General features: G+C 31.6%; 2 protein-coding genes across 2 annotated transcripts; both read right to left on the bottom strand.

Moving 5' to 3' along the window:
• Positions 1 to 1,031: 1,031 nt before the first annotated feature.
• LOC105770095 (pectinesterase 3) lies at positions 1,032 to 3,719 on the bottom strand. Its single transcript, XM_012591148.2, has 2 exons — positions 2,516 to 3,719; positions 1,032 to 1,872 (listed from the first exon to the last, which is right to left on the bottom strand). Exons 1-2 carry the CDS (start codon positions 3,597 to 3,599, stop codon positions 1,193 to 1,195), a joined length of 1,764 nt encoding a protein of 587 aa, XP_012446602.1. The 5' UTR covers positions 3,600 to 3,719; the 3' UTR covers positions 1,032 to 1,192.
• Positions 3,720 to 7,585: 3,866 nt separating this feature from the next.
• On the bottom strand, positions 7,586 to 11,358 carry LOC105769342 (pectinesterase). Its single transcript, XM_012589904.2, has 2 exons — positions 10,241 to 11,358; positions 7,586 to 8,413 (listed from the first exon to the last, which is right to left on the bottom strand). Exons 1-2 carry the CDS (start codon positions 11,295 to 11,297, stop codon positions 7,722 to 7,724), a joined length of 1,749 nt encoding a protein of 582 aa, XP_012445358.1. The 5' UTR covers positions 11,298 to 11,358; the 3' UTR covers positions 7,586 to 7,721.
• Between the last annotated feature and the right edge of the window lie 8,438 nt (positions 11,359 to 19,796).

Below are 19,796 nucleotides of genomic sequence, written 5' to 3' on the forward strand. Positions count from 1 at the left end.
GAACTGTTAATTGTCGTTAATAGTGTAACGGTAAGCTGATGTGGCACGTTAAATCATCATTAAAAAAATAGGTTAAATTATACAATTTGTCCTCATATTTTTTTATTTTGAGCAATTTAATTTTTCCTTTTATGTTCTTTTAACTTTTTTTTTCTTTTTTTTTTCATTCTCTTATGCTTCTCCCTCTTTTCCTCCTTCTCCATCTCTTTTAATGTAGTTTTCTATATTTTCTATTTGTTAAAACTAAAGGGAAGAAGAAAAGAAAATAAAAAAACAATTAAATTGTTTAAAAATAAAAGTATAGGGACTAGTTTTAATAAATAGAAAACATAAAAAAAAACTACCTTAAAAGAGACGGAGAATGAAGGAAAACAAAGGGAGAAGCAGAAAAGAATGGAAAATAAAGAGAACATAAAGAAAAAAAAAGAAAAGTTAAAAGAGCTAAAATTTTTGTTTAAAATGATAATTTAACGTGCCACGTCAGCTTACCGTTACACTGTTAACGGCAATTAAAGGCTCAGTAACTAAAATATTACAACACGTTAACATGAGTGACTAAAACATGATATTTCAAATATAAATGACTAAAATATAATCTAAAATAAACAAAAATAACTATTTTAATAGTTTATCCTATCAATTAACTACTTTCTCTAACGAAAATTTATTATAATATTGATTGGTTTGACAAAGTCATTCCACTCTCCATCCTACGTATGCACAATATGCCAATTGCATCTCAGAGAGGAATTTCATTCTATCACGTAGCTTTAACCTTCCACCTCATCCCCAAACTACAACCCTCATTTGGCTTTGCTTCCTTTTTCCACAAAGAAAGTTTACAGAGTGGGCATTGATTTTGCATTTCGGGGACAAAAATTTTCATCATCCATGTTCACAGTTAAATATGAAAGTTGTTATTACTTGGTTCAGTACAATGAACAAAGGCTGCTAACTCAGCTAGCTCATCCATCCATGTATCCTTATCCCAAAATGCTTTGTTCAATCTTTATGGTTCAATATATTGCAAATTTATGGTATGTAAACCTCCTCTTCGTGTCATTTGAGTTATACATATAATATATCGGTCTTACAGAGCAATTTTAATGTCAAAAAAAGGGTAAATAAAAACAACATCTTAATATTTGATCTTCGACCTTTTCACAACCCTACCCTTGAATCATTATGAAAATCAGAAAGCAGGTTCATACGCTACAGTGGCAGCAGGCAGCCAATCTTGACCTTGTATAAAGTTAGCCACCGTGAACTTTCCAGCATCAGCTTCTGTGAGAGAGGACCTATAACCAGCCCATTTCACCCTTTGATCCACGGTTGATCCAGGTCCAGTGTTTTGATATTCTGCATAGAAAATTGTGCTGGGTGGATCAACATTAGTGACCCATTCTCTCCAGCCCACAGGGTTCAAGAACGCCCCAATGTTGGACTGCATAATAACAGTGGTGGAGAATTCTTTCCAGGGCCTGCCGAGGTAAGTATTGGCAGTAAGGTTGCCAAATGGAGTTATTGTACACTTCTGAATTGAGATGCCAGTGTTTTGGTTAGGGTCTTTTTTGCCTTGAGCTGTGATGGTGTTGAACTGGTTAGGCAAAGGCTGCCTGGGCTGGATGTTGCAGTTTTGGAAGACAACAGCTGCATTCCCAAAAATGAAGTCAATTGTACCCAAAATGTCACATTCTCTATAAAACTGACGATTGGAATGAGCATAGAGAGTGTCCTGGTAGGCATCGAATGCACAGCTGTAGAATACCGAGCGGTCGGAACCGGACCGCATAGCCACTGCTTGGTGCTTCGCTGCACCTGCTGTGTTTTCGAACTTTATATCCTTTGCAATGAATCCCCTTCCTGCCACAGCTGGTGATTCAAACAAGAGCTATCATATTCTTCATTCATCTAATTAAAAGCAAGCTATTCAAAACCTTTTTCAGGCTTCCAATGACATCATTTAAAGTGAGCAATTGGCTATCAAAATAAGACAAATTGATCAGTTTAGATCTTCTATCTAATGGATGGGACCTGAGGGGAGCATTGAAGAAAAATCAACATTAGGTACACCAATACCCTAGTCAATTATCTTTAAATACACCAAGACCTAGTCATACGGTAGAATGTATCAGTTGCAGGCCTTTTAAATTATTTAGATCACTGGGACCACATGGCCAGATCTTTGTAAATCACAGTCCAGACAGGCACATGGTGGTGTGCAACCAACTTTAAAGTGGGAAAAGCAGAATTTTTTTGGGAAGTGTAACCCAACAATTCCACATGATAACACGCAAGCACAATGTGTGTGTATGTGTGTGTTTTGAATCTTATTCATAATCTACCACACAGTCTGCTGATTTAAGCTTCATCATGGTTTATAAAGTTTAAGAAATTGAGGGTTTGCTTTTGGATATCGATTAATGTCTTTCAAGGACAATAAAGATGATCAAATCTAATTGAAACTAAGGATCTAAATAGTATCATGGTAAATGAAGATTGAAAAATTACTTACTGAAAGTTGCTGTATCAAAGGTGGCAGTTCCATCAACAAAGTTGCGGCTACCGGAAATTGTAGTCTTAGTTTTGCCATCACCGTAAATCATGACATTCCACTTGTGTTTATCGAGATTCACATTCTCAACATACTTGCCTTCCTTCACATAGATCACGAATCTCGATTGGTTCTTCTTTCCCACCAATTGCACCGCCTCGTTAATCGTCTTGAAATGGCCGGAACCGTCTTTAGCCACAATTACATTTGGGGTAGGCTTGGACTCCTGCAACAGTCTCCTTTCAGTGGGACTAACCCAAGCTGGGAACTCTGAAGGTGCAGCTTTTTGGAACCCAAGCAACCTCCGGTGAATCGGGATACGGAAATTGGTCAACAAACCCAAGAATTTAGCAGCGATGGCCAAACTGTTGCTGGCATACTCACTTGAGTTCTGCATGGCGGCTTTCAGTTCTTCGAACAGTGTGGCGTTGAAGTTCTTTGTGGTGTTCAGTTCCTCCAGGGCGTCTAAACATGTTTCTTGATCAGTTATGACTGTGCTTAACCATGTCTTCAAGTCATCGATCTTGGAATCCGACAACAAGCTCTCTCCTTCCCCAACTTCGAGGGAAGTTGCCGAGTCATTGAGTCGATCCAACGCGTCATCAAACACGGTTCCACATACATCTAGAGCGTGTTTCACTTGGCTGTTATTGGTTTCAGCTTGTAACTTCTTGGGATACTGTGACAACCCAGAGAGCTCGTCGATAGCTACTTTCAAAGACAGCTTGAAGAGGATCTTTGGGTCATTTGCGTTCGACGATGCAATAGAGGATATGCTGGAGAAGCAGGAAGATGGGTACTGAGTCACTTCGCAAACCGCCTTCAATGAAGCTGCTGGAGTAAGCTCGGTTGGGGATGCAGTATCGGGAGACGAGTTGTTTCTCTTATGTATCAAAGTACCCGCAACTGCGCCAATGATAACAGCTAACAGCACGATAATGGAGATGACGAGGATGATGAGACGCCTTCGTGTCTTTCGCTTGAAAGCTCGTTCTTCAGCCTCGTCTACTTTGCCATAGCCCTTGAAAGACTTGATTGAATCCATTGCTCAACGAGATGAAAAGATAGGACCTCTCTTCGATGCTTCTTTGTTAAAATATGACAATTATAATCGATCAAATGGGAAGAGTACTAATGATCTTTATTTAAATAAATTGTTTTATTTTATTATACAATCAACATCATTATTTTCCTTCCGCCATAATTACACATCTGGCATTTAAATTGCTTCTGCCATAATTACACATCAAGTTTACCATTTCTTGACGTAAATTGTTTATCAAATATATTTCATTTTATAGAGATTCAACTTTCAATCTCATACTGTACATCATACTTTGTAATTTTATTCTTAATATTTAAAGTTGCAAGTATCCCATTTTTTTAATCATCAAAACTGTTGGCAGTTGTCATCTTATTACCAACATGTTACTTTGATTCATCATTTTGGAGGAGAAATGAGGTGGAAAATGTAATTAAAACTGTAGTACAAATTTTGGAATTTGTTAATTAAATTCACTTTTGTATCTGTACTCTTTTGTGTGTATTTTGGTACTTAAATCTAGTAACATAATATGACCAATATTACTAGAATAGGATCAAATCAATCAATTGGATGGAGAATTGATTAATATAATAGTTCGAACAAAGAGATTGAATTGATTAAATCGGAAAATGTTTGAAATTGATAAAATAAAAATAAAAATTGGTACAAAAATCGGAAATTGAACAAGCGATTTAATAATTTTTATGAAATTTTAATTAATTATTTAATTATTATTGATCTAGTAGTCGAATTGGTCACACCGGTTGAATCAGGAATGGGTGGTCTAGCTGTTATAACCACCGGTCCGATTATTAAGACACTAGATGTGATCTTCTAAAATTATACCATATGATCACCTGAAATTTTATATATATTGTTTATTTTTAAGGAATTATGTGACACGATCTTAAAATGTGCATCATCAAATTTTTTATATTTTTCAAGTCATGCGATCAAAGTGAACCTCCTTACCAAATTTAAGAGCCAAAAATCATATACTTAAACTTGAAAACTATGAATAATTTGATTCTTTTTTTAATACTTAATAGATACTTTTAAAATATGTGGATGTGAAGTTAAAAAGTGAAAGAAATTTTAAATCAATTTAAAGACAATAACTACTACTCAAATACTTTAATCATGAGGTAACAGCCCCTCTTTCCTGCTCAAAAGATTTCTTACAAGTTTTGATTAACCCTAACAAAATCCCATTAGAAAAGGACAGAAACTTGATATGCAAGGAAGCTTCAGCTGCAAATGTAATGTGAACCTCTAATTAGTCAGCCCCCATAATCACCACTTGGAGCATGTGAACTCTCATTATTTTTGTTGGATCAAACTAATTAAATTTTCTTTTTCCCTTTCATCAAATTACTATAAATTTATTAGTAGTAGTTGGATGGCACTAATTTCCCCAAGGTCAAACTATATACAATTTTATGGGTAAATTCCACTAATAGTCACCTAATTATTGATAATTTGTTTAGTCATTTAGCTATAAAAATAACAAAATGGTTACTCAATTATACAATTTTATCTTTTGGTCATCAATTGGCTAACAATGACAACTTCTAAAATTGGGATAATAGCAATTTTCACCTTTGATATTTATACAATTTGTCAATTTAGTATTGATTCTAATTAATCTAACCTCAACATTTACACATTGTCTAATGTGATCTTTTTGTAGTTTTGTTTTTCTTTGTGACCCTTTCACCTAAAAAGCTAAAGAAACAAAATCATCAACTAAAATTGATCATAAATATACAAAAAATAGAAACACCCAAAATGCAAGATAATAATTTTATTCTTTCTCATTCTTTTAAAATTAACCTTCAATGTCACAAAAAATTAAAACTATAGAGAGAGAGACCAATTTACACAATGTGTAAATGTTGAGAGTTAATTTTTAGAATCAAGATTAAATTTACATAATTTATAAATGTTGGGGTTAAAATTGATATTATGCCAATTTTAAAATTGCCACTGTTAGTCACTTGTGACAAAAAGACAATTGAATAATTGAGTAATCATTTTGTAACTTTTCATGGTTTGGTGATAAAAGAGAAATTTACTAATAGTTGGATGATACTAGTGTAGTTTGCCCTAATTTTATTTAATACAATGAGATAAATCTCAAAACTATATATAAACTTTGGTTTAATGTGCGTTTATACATAAACTTTAATTTTGTGCAATTTTGTACATGAAATATTGATTTGATTAAATTCTCACAAATTATTAACACAATTATTGATATAACATTATCTTATATTTATATATTACATACACAAATAATTATGTTTATCCAATATAAAAATAAATTGATATATTTATTTTTTAAAATTTATATAATTGAATTAAAATTAAAATTTCATATATATATTTGAATCATAATCAAAATATCATATATATATATATATATAATTACTCCAAATCAAAATTTATATATCAAAAAGATTTTTATTACGTGTTGGGTTGGGTTCGTCCGTCCGCCTGTCCTGCTCACTTGGACGTATTTAAAGGTGATTACCATGTGCTAGACCTGTCTATGGGCCGTGCCGGGCCCTACAAAAAATTTTCAGCCCGTTTACTAGGCCCGGGCCCGGCCCGGCCCGGCCCGAAATATGGGCCCGTTTTTAATTAAAATTAAAATTATTTTTTTAATAAAATTAAAACTAATTGTTATTAAAATTAATTGTTAGTAAAATTATCAAATTATTAATTGTTAATTGTGTTAATTGTTGTAATAAAATCTAACATTTGATTAGTAAATTTATCAAATTATTAATTGTATTAATTGTATTAATTGTTGTAACAAAATCTAACATTTGATTAGTAAAACAAACTTGATGTTTTATTATTATTTTGTAACACTAGTCAAGGAAATAAAAGTAAATAAACTTAAAATAAAAAACTATTATATTTTAAAAATAAAAATATATATATTTAATATTTTCGGGCTGGGCCCGGGCCCAGGCCAAAAAACCTTGCCCGAGGCCTGGCCCATTTTTAAAACGGGCCTAAATTTTTGCCAAAGCCCATATTTCGGGCCTATATTTTTACCCAAACCCTCTTATATTTCGGGCGGGCCGTCGGGTCGGGTCGAGCCGCCCGGCCCATGGACAGGTCTACCATGTGCTATACAATGTGAAACATCATGACGCGTTGCTATGCCATTGATTGCGCCAACATTTTTTCTCAATAATTTTTTTTTTCTTTGGCCAAAAGGAATATTCTTTTCTCATGATAAGTAATTTTTTAAAATGGCGTTATCAATTTTTTTACTTAATTTTTGTTTGAATAAGGTATATAAAATGTATGAACATGAGCTCACTCTTCCAAGCGAATATTAAAAAAATTAAAATGTGTTTTTTCCGGCATGATTTTCGGAATGTAGACGTTGGCAGCATTTCAACGTTCCATTTGTCAATATGATTAAGCGTTTCCGATAAATTTTTTTTGAGTTATTCAAAACTCCATAGCTGGAAAATAGCCCCGACCAATGAAAGTGCTCCTCAAAAGAAAGAAATAACCTGCAAACAGTGTAATGAACATATGGACTTTTGAATAAAGTCTATCTCGAGGGATGCTTTGTACTCAGATTTGTGGGCAACTGTGGGGCATCAATTCCTTTGACAAATGGTTGGTTTTATGAAAATAATAGCCAATTGGGATTTAACATTTTGTCCTTCCCAAGTGTCGTTTCCATCTTAAATTAGCTTTTGATTCCCTTGAATTTTATTTGGAAATCCCCTACTGAAAACCAGGTGCCAGCATTGGGCCAAGTGTCGACATTGAACCAGATACCTCGGGTATTCGATCTCTCTTTCTGACAATGGCCGAATTCGTAGCCATCCCATTCGCGAACTTAACGTCAAGCCCTTAACTCATTGCCGACATTCCCAAGGGCTGATGATCTATTGATTTCTTTTTTGGACGATGATTATTAATTGACATGAAACCAAACTGTGTCACCAGATAAATTTGAAGAAAACCTTGGCATTCGCTTATTACTATTAATTTAGTAATAATTTAACAGATACATGGCCGCAAAGCAAATCTCAAACCAAACAATGAAGTCGGCAGGTGGCTACATTGACAATACAATCTTTAAAATTATTACAACCCAAGAGCGAAAGGAAAGCCTGTAGAGCTTAACCAACTTCCTCCAGCAATGAACCTGCCAGGAGTAAAAGCCTGAGCTTCACTTGCACTAGTGATCACCTTGTACCCTCCCCATTTCACTCTCGCAGAAGTTGAGGCACCAGCCCCGGTGTTCTGGTACTCGGCATAAAACAGTGTTTTCAGGGCGAAACTCCCGCTCCACTCGTGCCAACCAGCAGGTTGAATCACGTCACTGATTGTTGATTGCATTACCACAGTCCTCGAGTACTCCTTCCAGGGCCTGCCAAGATATGTTGGGAAGTTTTTACGAACAGGCTGTAAATCAGAAGTGGCACCTATCCTACATTTCTGGATCACAATGCCTGTGTTTTGGTTAGGGTCGGTCCTGCCTTGGGCTGTCACCATGTTTTTCTGCCCTGAGTTTGGTTTCCGAGCATGGATGTCGCAGTTTTGGAACACGGCTGCGGCATTTCCGAAGATGAAGTCAACTGTTCCTGCTACGAGGCAGTTAACGTAAAATTGACGATTGGAGTGGACGTAGAGAGTGTCTTGGTATGCTAGCATGTCACAATTGTAGAATGCTGAGAGATCAGAGCCAACACGGAGGGCAACAGCTTGATGCTTGGAGGGGCCTGCTGTGTTTTGGAAGGTTATATCTCGGGCAAGGAACTTTTCACCAACCACAGCTGCAACCAACCACATGGGAACATGTATTATATTAAGCATGTTCAGCATAAAGTTCAAACTTCAAATATATAACATTAAACTACCAATGTAATAATTCAACGTTTTATCTGGCGTATAATACCTAATGAGCACCCATGTGATTCTGCATTATGTAATGTACAACTATAAATTGGCTCAACAACACTTGTTTCTATTATTTAATGACGCTAGCTGCCTAATTAAGAAAATATTGGTAAGCACCAAATCAATTTATTGAACTTTATGATTTCAGCGGCAACAGGACTACGAGGGGAGCGAAGCTAGCTACTCCTATGAAGGCTTGAACTATTCCAATTTGCAACGAAAGTAAAACTATTTGGTATCTTTTGGAAAAGGCAGCTGCTTTATGTAAACCAACACCGACCCTTACGCATCAGCAAAGGACGACACTATTTAGTTGGGGACCAATCAAAAGGAATTTAGAAAAGCTATTGCTATGATGCAGTACGGAGCTGCTCAACTGTGCACAATAAGTGTACAGTAACATCGCCAAAAACTGGAAATCGGTTGGTCGATTCCCTTCGTCCAAGCATGTGTTGGGCCCTTCAAACATCAGTCATTGGAGCTCAACACCCCTTACTAGGATGGGTTAAAATTGTATAAATAAAAGAATCAAATTTATTTGCACGTTGGGTTGGCGTGCCTGGTGCGATGTTGAATGCATGATAATTAGTCAAAATAATAGCTACCATCCACGAAAGGAAACTGGAAAAAGTTGTTATATGACCCAATGAGACAAGTAGATGAAACAAGAGGGAAGCCACCAAATCCCCACAATTAAATTTCATTGAACATAATAATAGATGAAAAGCTTATCTAGAAAAAGAAAATTCCAGGGTCAGCTGTAAATTAACCTCCCTGTTGTTATTTTGGGTGAAAACAGGAAGTGGAGTGTTCAGTTAACTCAATGCCTCTCTATTTATCCATCTATCTACGAAATTAAGGAGAAAGGATTTATTTGAAAAATGTCATGGCGGGGTTGATTATGATCTATTCCAATAACGATGGGCAAAACGAGGAGCATACGTTGTAACCTGACAACTAGTCAATCGTAGGATTATTTGTCCATTTTGCTAATGATATCTTTTATATTCAAATATTGTATATAAAATAGAATATCCTGTTTGAATAATTGACCTTTAGTAATCCGGGCCATGTGCTCCCAAAATCTAATGAGATAATGTAGGAAAGCTCAACCAATATGATTTGACAACATGAATCACTGAGAAGAGATAAGCAGGGGCCCAAGCTTCGGCTCCAGTGTGATCAGGGACTGACTCGAGATATTTCGTACTTAACCGAGTTGATTATCAATATTTTAGGTTAACAATCCCTGTAGTTTTCAAAAACTAGGAATTTAGTCCATATATTTGTATTTTTAGAAATTTAAATTCTCTAATTTTCATATTTCAAATTTTAAATTCAACTGTTAACACGGATAATTTAAAGGTATTAATGGTTTGACCTAAATTTTAAAATTTGAAAAGTGGAGGAACTAAATTTATAGAAATACAAATATATGGGCTAAATTCCTAGTTTTTGAAAAGTACAGGAATTACAGGCATATTTTAACCATTTTTTTAAAAAGAAAACAAACTCTCTTCAACCCAGCTAAATTAATAATCTGAGGCCAGTAAATGATCAGTTTGGCCAGTAGTAGTTCAACCGACGATCCATTAATGGTGGCCGGGAACTTTAGAGAATTTATTGAAAAATTAATATAATGAAATTTAATTGAAAAAGAAAAGGTAAATTCATGTAAATATAGGAAATGAAAATAGACTTACCAACTGTGGCAGAGTGGAAAGTGGTGCTTCCGTCGACCACATTCCTGCTGCCGGTGATGATTGTTTTAGTTCTCCCGTCTCCGATGAACATTATGTTGCTCTTCTTCTTTGGGACTTCCACGTTTTCTCTGTAGACGCCTGCTTTGATTCTTATAATATACCTTTTGCTGCTTTTCTCCGGTGCTTTGGCCACCGCTTCCGACAGCGTTTTGAAGTTCCCGCTACCATCGGCCGCCACAACTACGTTAGGGGTCACCGAAGAAGACTGAAGCAGGCGCCTGTCGCCAGCGGACAACCACTCTGGCCAGGCAATGCCGCTTTCGTCCTCCTTCAGCTTCCTGTTCGATGACTTGAGCATCATCTCGTTTGCTATATCAGTGTCCGTCATGTTCTTGATCATGGCAAGCGCATTACTGCACATCTTTTCGACGTACTTCTCGCCATCGATCAGGACCTCACGGATTTTCTTGTCGGCACCCTCGTGAGAAAACCCGTCCAAGCAAGTTTCCTGGTTGGTCATTGCGGCACTCATCAGGGTCTTGAGGTCATCCGCGTGCTGGGTCAAAGATTTCTTGTTGGGGTACTCATGAAGATCCTCAACAGCTTCGTGGAGCTCGTCGAGGGTCTCGTCAATAGTCTCCAAACAATCATGGAGAGCCGTCTTTTCACGCGTCGTCAAGTCCTTTCGAGCCAACAGCTTCTTAATCTTGAAGTAATTGTGTTCGACAGCAGTGGTGGTGATGTTAAGAGACAATTCGATAACATCCTTTTGGCTCCTCACCTTTTTGGCAGTACCAGCAGGGACGGTAGTAACAGCCGAGAAACATAAATCAGGGTAGAACGTACCACTACAAGCTGATTTCACAATGGCATGATGGGAAGTATCGGACTCATCGGAGTTATTCCGTGAGCTCACTCCAGCAACAATGCCGATTATAGCAGCAACAATGACTAAAGATGCAAATAGTGCCAAGAAAATTTTCTTGTGTTTCTTGGTGAAGGAAATGTGTTTGGCAGAATCAGAAATGTTGGATAAAGTTTCTTTAATTCGGCTCATATTTTCTTTTTGGCTACAAAGAAGAGAAGTTGGAAGGGTGAACTGTGAAGAGAAGCGGCAGCCTGGTTGGAGGATTTAAAGAGCTTTGAGTGCACACTCAGCACAGGTAATTCGCATATTCTTTTTTGCATTTCAATTATTTGCAATTTTCAATGATTAATAAGTCCACATGTCTTTTATTTTTCTTTTTTACTTTTTCACTCTCTTTTTTTCACTCCCAAAGCTTCAGACACACATGATGCAACATGAAATTTTTTACAATATTTGCAACTTGCAAAATTTTTAAAACTAGGAGGGGATCAGGGGATGTCTTAGATATCGTTTATAAATCTATATGATATAGGGATAATGTAACTTTTTGAATATCGTAAAAAAATAAAAAATAAAAAATTTTGGTCCTTAAGTTTCACATCCTTAAACTTGACATTTATGTTCATTTTGGTACTTGTATTTTTTTTCACTTTAACACTTGAAGTTAACAATTACGCCCATTTTAATCACTAAACTTAGAAAATTTTAAAAGTTTGATAATGTAACGCTTTAAGTTAAAAAAAAATAGATGATGATGTGGTAAAATCTTAGAATATCATATTTAATGTTTTAACAACCAAACCCATGGTTGAACAAGACCATCAGTTTTCAATTCAACTAGTTCGATTGTCGAACCAACAATAATTAAAAATTCATAAAAATTTAAAAAAGTAAAAAAATATATATAAATTCAGTTTTACTTATCTTTTTAGATTTTTATAAAATTTCAATTATTTAATTAATTATTATTGGTTTAACGGTTGAACTGGTGGTCTAACATGTTCAACAATCAATTCGGTTATTAAGACATTGAATATATAACACTTTGATATTGCATCATATCATCATCTAAAAAAATTATTTTTCGAACTTAGAGTGTCACATCATCAAACTTTTAGAGTTTTTAAGTTCAAGGATTATAACGGACCTAACTGTCAAGTTCAGGTGCTAAAGTGAACAAAAAATTACAAGTACCAAAGTGAATCTAATTATCAAGTACAAAAAATTACATGCTAAATTCAATGGCCAAAAGTTACATCATTTCATTTCTTTTTCACGGTCATTAACAAAATAGACTTGAATAAATAATGGTTTTCAAATTCAAAGGTAAACATAGATAATAAAAATTCAAGAACAAATTTGAAGCTACTTACCAAATTCAATGGCTGAAAGATTCGTTATCCTTGTTATATAATATTGGTTGGGAATTATAAATAGTTTCCTTCGAGATTTGTTTAAAATAATGATTAATAAAATGCATTCAAATCTGAACATAAGTTTTTTCACTCCAAATAACCACCGGAACGAAATCTTAAAACCCTAACTGAGATAATTTCTCTTCTTATTAATGATTAGTTTTATTGGTTTTCTTTTTCATTATATTTATTTATTTATCTTTTTGGATAGGCTGCTGTAAGATACTAGAAAACTTGTCATTTTACTGGGAATCTCTGAGAAAGAAAATATTATGCATTGCACATTTTCGGTCATAAAGAAAGATGAAGAAATTTCTTCTACGTTCCTTTACTCATTTCACTCCGAAGGGTTGAATGCATCTCTTGTCTTCTTCAATTACTTCATTAATTGACCATTAAGTTCTCTTGGAAAGAAATGTAGGATTCTCTTCTTTTACTACTTTATAAGTCTCTTCTTCTACACTCCCCTTTCTCCAAAATTTGTAACTATCGACTTCCTAGTAATCTATTATTATTTAATTTCGGTACTCTATCTTTTACTTTTTTCACTTTTTTCCTTAAACTACTAAATTCTCTCTCTTTTTTTCCAATAATAAAGTCTCGGACACAACTTGCAATGGTTTTATACTGTCAACTTGCAATTATGATTTTATTTACAAAAGAACAAACAAACGGATGCCTGAAATATTAAAGTAAAAATTCATTGGTACTTTTGTCCCTTTCTTTTTTTCTTGCATCACATTCACGTGGTTTTCTTTCCTTTTTTTAACGTGATTTTTATGGGTTACTGGAATGGCAGAGAACTTTGATTGTCCTTGGATAAGTAGTATCTGATTTCTCGCCCATTTCCTAAAAAATGAAAAATATTTTATTTACTAATTTCACTCAGGCTCAAAAACCCTTTTAGATTTCTAATTTAACCCTTGAATTACATGATTTCCGTTTGAAGTAGTCTTGCAAAGAAACCAACATGTTACCAGATTAGGGTCATGTATGCCTCTTTCAAGAGTGTCGGTGCTAATAACTATTTGTACGATTCTTACCTTTTTTTTTTAAAAATAATCCACTCGTCTCTTTTTCTCCACTTTTCTCTTTCACTCTCATTTTAACATGACCCCCCCTAATCACCCTTTCATCTTATCCTACTTTCCATATCGGTGATAAAAAAGTTTTTTAACATCTTCAATTATGTATATTCGATTCTCTTAATTAAGATTATACGTTAATGTCAACAAAAAGAAGATTATAGTACTAATTAAATCCAAACTGCTTAGCGCCTGAATTGATTGATTGATTGAACCAGCCTTAAATTTCCAAATGAGTCAAACAAAAGCAGCGCAGCCATGGATTCTGGAAGGAACAAAACTACAACACAACTTGCCCTAAAGAGATCAGAACAACGTAGACAAAGGGAACGTGGCCAGCCGTTCGCAGTTTTAAATAAATAGATTTCATATCCCTGATCTCAATTAAATAAATCAAAACATTAATTTTAAATAATCTACTCCTCATTTATTTTTCCCAAAGTAGTAGGTAGAATGTCTTTTGTTTTTTTATACCACGACAGATAATCTCGTTCCGTTGCCAATTCAAGCATTGAATTAAATACATCAAACCCATATTACTTTTAAGTTAATTAATCACGGTTTTTTTTTTTGACCTTTTAATAAAATCTATGCATCATCATTTGTTTCCCTACCAAAAATCATTTCATATATTGTAACAATATTAAATGAGTGATACATATCCTTTTAAAGTGACAGAAAATAATAAAAATATAATGGAATATATAATAGTATTTGAATTTTTATTTGTGAAATTAAAATTACAATTTTAAATCTTAAAATCACTTACTCTTTTAGGTTATTGATCATATTTAAATATTGTGATGTGTAATTAAAAATTGTGGAGTGAGAAAATTCTATTGGATAGAATAATAACCCAAAATATTATCCAAAACTTTGTTATAATGATACCTTATTGGATGTCAAACAAGAAAACGTTTTTAAAAAAAATCCCACGTCGGTTTGTGCCAGAGAAGGGGACAAAAGCTAAAAGACACGAAACCTACACCATGAACTGGATATTTCATTCTTGTCCGTATAAATAATTCATAAAAAGAAAAAAACGTTACCACCACAAGTAGGGTTCTTAAATTCCATAAACCACGCTAATATCATGATGTAAAATTTTAAAATATTAAAATAAATGGAAAAAAAAGAACTAATCAAAACATAAGAAAGACACGTGCTAATGTTTGAATTTCATTACAAAAATTTTAAAGTGTAATAAAAATGAATTCATGTGTGTATATATTCGTTGCTTCGTATAATTAAAAGATAAGTGGGAAAGGGACTTGTCTCGGCTAAAAGAAAGAGGAATTTTAGCATCTTGCTTTTCAGCTAATTTTATGTATGCTCTCTCTGAGTTTAGACAAAAGGATTATCTAAGCTGTAGTTGACACTTTACGTAATGAAGGGTCAAGTCCGAAGTAAAACATTATAATAAGTTAATAAACATGAGTCCACTTATTCCATCACGATTAATTAATACAATATCTTTAATACAAATAAAATATTTATATTTATTAATTTAATAACTTATATTGTATTTATATTTACACAACTTCTTAGAAAATTGAATCTATATATACATAACACAACTTATCATTACCAATAAGGCAAATCATAATTGCGAAGTTTACTTGTATTATGAGTGAATCCATTAACATTACTAAGTATAAATATATCTTTTATAGATTTTTATTTTTCACCACGTGTTATAGAACTAATACTTATATCTAAGTTTTGGTGGAGATGGTGTTACGAGTCAATTAAGTATTAATTCAGTTAAAATTTATTAAAAATCTATTTATTTTATAAAATAAGTTAGATTATTTGAAGAGTGTTTTGTTATTTTTATTTTATTAATTAATAAAATTACAAATTACTTAAATTAAACTTGTAACATAATTAAATTTAAACCTTTAATTTTATCATTTTAATTTTTTATATGTAAATTTTTATCATTCAGCAGGTGCCTGTACTCTAATTTATTTGTTCTTTTGTAATGACATGCATAGGTGTTAGAATACATTTGAATTACATCCATTTTAAGCCTTTAAAAAGTATACATTGCTTAGCTATTTACCTCCGTTTCAATTACAAAAGACATACACCAATAAGAAATACAAACAAAATCTTTCAAAATCAATAAACATTGGTTTTTTTTTTGTATAATGACTTATTTAGTCCTCTAATTTTATAAAAATATTATTTTATTTAATTTTTCTTTTTTACATTTAAATTTATTTTTTTGTCAAATCACTTTACATGGATAAAAAGTTAACAAACGTCAAATCACCGATGTGGACTATCACGTGAATGTCACATCAATAATTAATTAAAATTTTAAGTAATTCAAAAAATTGTTATTGTTTTTAAAATATTATAAAATTAAATAAAACTAAAATGATATTTTTATAAAATAAATATAAAATAAACCTCCATCATCTATACCTTATATTGAAAAAATCTCCTAATGGGATAAATGCTGGACACATATTTTTGAGGTTTCTTTTATTTGTTTTAAAATTTAATACAATGCCATATTTTTTAATTTATTTTATATTTATTTTCAAGCTGATTTTTAATTTGTGTATCCGATCTATTATTATTATTATTATTATTTAGTCTATTTTACTTTACTTTTTATATATATCACATATATTTTATTTTAAAATTATGTATTTTAAATGATACACTCTAGTTGATTTTTAGGTATCTGTCGTATTCGCTGGAAAATATAAAATTAAAATTATTCTTTTAATTTTAAAATTTAAATTATTTTATTTTATTTTCAAATTAAATCATATATTGGTTGGAATTCATACTCAATCTCTTTGAAAAAAAATATAGATTTTTATTTTATTTTTAAATTCTAAAAGTTCACTATTGTGAGAGTGATTTGAACATTTACATGCACAACGGTTTAGCATCCATACTAAGCCTTCATAGTAGAAAACTCTAAAATCAAATTATAATATTAAATATTTTATTTTTACTTTTAGACAATATATTTAAATGAGTTTGTGCACATCTTGAGCTGTTCATACCTAATCAGCTCAAAAATTTAGAAACAAAATTTACTTACAAGTACTTATGTGAACAAATATTTTCAATCTTTTTTTTTACCTCTTGTAAAATATATATATGTTAAACAATAATATTTATATATATATATATATCAAAAGATTCACATAAATAATATAGATTTGTAACACAAAAATATGAAAAATGATTATTGTAATTTTAATTTTAATTTTTAAATAAAATTTAATTTAAAAATATTAATTAATAAAATAAAAACCCTAGCGAAGTGGGGTTGATTCTAGTTTTAAAATAAAATTGTTAATTTTAGTTTTTGGGTAAACTTTAAAATGATCATCCAACTATGTTCATGTTTCTTTTGGTTACTCAACTTAAAAAATTTCTAACTTTTCAAGTAAGAGATTATTATGTGTTCTATTTAATTTTAATTATCTGTTTTAATTTTTAATCAACAATACATATCACTAACAATCTGATTTAGTGTTAAATCATTTGTCAAATTAATTAAAAACTAAAATTATGCTAATCATAATGAAAAATTAATATTTTTACAAATATTAAATTATTTATATAGTTTTATTATATATTTGAATTTTAAAATTTACATTTGCTATTATTTTAAAGTTTTTAGTTAACTTCTAACTATAACTTCTTAAAATATAAGCAAAAAGGGTTATGTCTTGAATTGAATAATTTAAATCATAAATAAAATAATTAAATAGAAGTTTTAGCTAATAAGATGTGGAATGTCTCTGTTTTAATTAAAGGTTGAAAACTTTGGTTAAGAAGTTTAAGGATTAAATTGATAAAATTTGTAAATGTGAAAGGTTTAATTTATTGAATTATATAGAATTAGGATCAAATTGATAGAATATATAAGTATTGAGGATTAAATGTGTTACTATATTAGTTAGAGAAAAGTTTCTTGTTGTCAACTTAATGGGAACAAATTCAAACATTAATACCTAAATTGAAAATTTTAAAATTGTGTGATCAAAACAGGATATATTTACATAATTTACTCTAGCTTTTCATGAGAAACATTTGAATTTATTGATATAACAAAATTCATCAAAATAATCTTACTTGTAATAACCATATCCAATAATTCATTCGATTCTATGAATTATTTCTAGTTAAATTGAGTCAAGCCTAGTTAAATATGGAATCGGATCAAAATAAATATATAATAAATAAAATTATTTATATTTATATTTATTTATAAAATATATAAATATTAATATAATATATTTTAGGGTAAACTATTAAAATAGTCACTTTTGTTTGACTCAAGTTACATTTTAGTCACTTATGTTATCATGTTGTAACATTTTAGTCACAGAGTTAGTTTACATTAGCTCTGTAACGATGGCGATGTGGACGTTAAATCATCATTTCAAACAAAATTCTAGGTTAATTTATACAATCGGTCCCCATATTTTTCATTTGGAGTAATTTAATTTTTTCTTTTATGTTTTTTTAACTTTCTTTCTTTTCCATTCTCTTATGCTTCTCCCTTTGTTTTCCTCCCTTCTCCATTTCTTTCAACGTAGTTTTTCTATGTTTTATTTTTTTGAACAATTTAATTTTTTAGAGTGAGGCGAGCTTGTGGACAAGTTACAAATGGAAAACATAGAAAAACTATGTTAAAAGAAATGAGGAAGGGAGGAAAATAGAGGGAGAAGCATAAGAGAATGGAAAAAAAAAGTTAGAAGAACATAAAAGAAAAATTTTAAATTGTTGAAAATGAAAAGATATAGGAACCAATTGTAGAATTTAACCTAAAATTTTTGTTTGAAATGATGATTTAACGTGCCACATGAACTTTCCGTTACACCATTATCGACAATTAACGACTCAGTGACTAAAATGTTACAACACGATAACGTAAGTGACTAAAATGTAACATTTCAAACATAAGTAACTAAAATATAATCTGAGTCGAATAAAAGTGACTATTTTAATAGTTTACCCTATATTTTAAATGCTAGAAACCTTTTCGAGTCATTGAGCATAATTTTAAAGCAAAAAAAAAAAATCAAAATCAATAGACAGTTAAGTGTGGATTGCCGGCTTCGTTGTTAACTAAATAGACACCATTCATTTCACCAATAAAAAATAAAAAAATAGACACCGTTCATATTCTCATCGCAAATCACGCTTTGTTTTTTTCTTCTCAATAGTCTTTGGTCCGAATTGGCAAATGATACGGAACACAAGGTTTTAAATTTAAAAAAAAAAAATCAAAGTGTAAGTATATTTTAGGGTAAATTCACTATTGATCATTAAATTATGGGTAAAATTTTATATCGATCACTTAATTAAAAAGTTATAATTTAGTTACTAAATTTTTTAAAAGTTTTTACTTAAGTTACTAAATTATTCAAAAGTTTTAATTTAAATTATGGGATTGCCAATTTTTTCTTTCTTTTAAGTTTTGTCAACGAGCACCAATTAAAAGCTCTTATCCCCCTTCTCTTCTACAACTTATTTTTTCCATGAAATACATTTGAACGTCACAAATCTACAAACCAAAATCCAAACAGTTTTTTTCTTTGATTTCTGACATTAATCGTTATATCGACTTAGATCTTAAAATTAATAACTAAAATTAAACGTCACAAATCGTTATAACTTTTTAAAATTAATAACTAAAATATAAATTTACTATGATATTAAATGTAGTTTTACCAAAAAAGGTGTACTAGCATTCATGTAGAAAAATTTAAAGCTTTTATTTCTCCTTAAAAAAAAAGTATGTTGCTTTTTCTTTAACCAGTTGGATCATCATCATTACAGTGTCCCATTTTAATTTTCTTTATATTTTATTTTAATAACTAATGTTCTAATAATAGCAATTATTGAGTTGTATGGAGGGGCGGCAAGCAGATTTTTTTTTTTTTTTAGAAAAGCAACTGCTTTATTGTGTATTAGTAGTGAAAAAGATATATCCATTGTGGATTTTTGGAACACCTTTTTTACCCGATAGTAGTTTTAATTGAAGTGAATTAGAGGATTATTAGAACTACTATGTTCATAATTTCCGCCAAGTGTTTCTTGAAGCGACATGATGTGTCTGAGTAGGCCCTTCATCAACGGTCTCCCTTATCAAATATGTCAGTCAATCTTGTTGTGCTGTCTTCTCTCATACATGCAAATTGTTT

Source organism: Gossypium raimondii, chromosome 5 (assembly GCF_025698545.1).
Source record: "Gossypium raimondii isolate GPD5lz chromosome 5, ASM2569854v1, whole genome shotgun sequence".
Lineage (NCBI taxonomy): Eukaryota > Viridiplantae > Streptophyta > Magnoliopsida > Malvales > Malvaceae > Gossypium > Gossypium raimondii.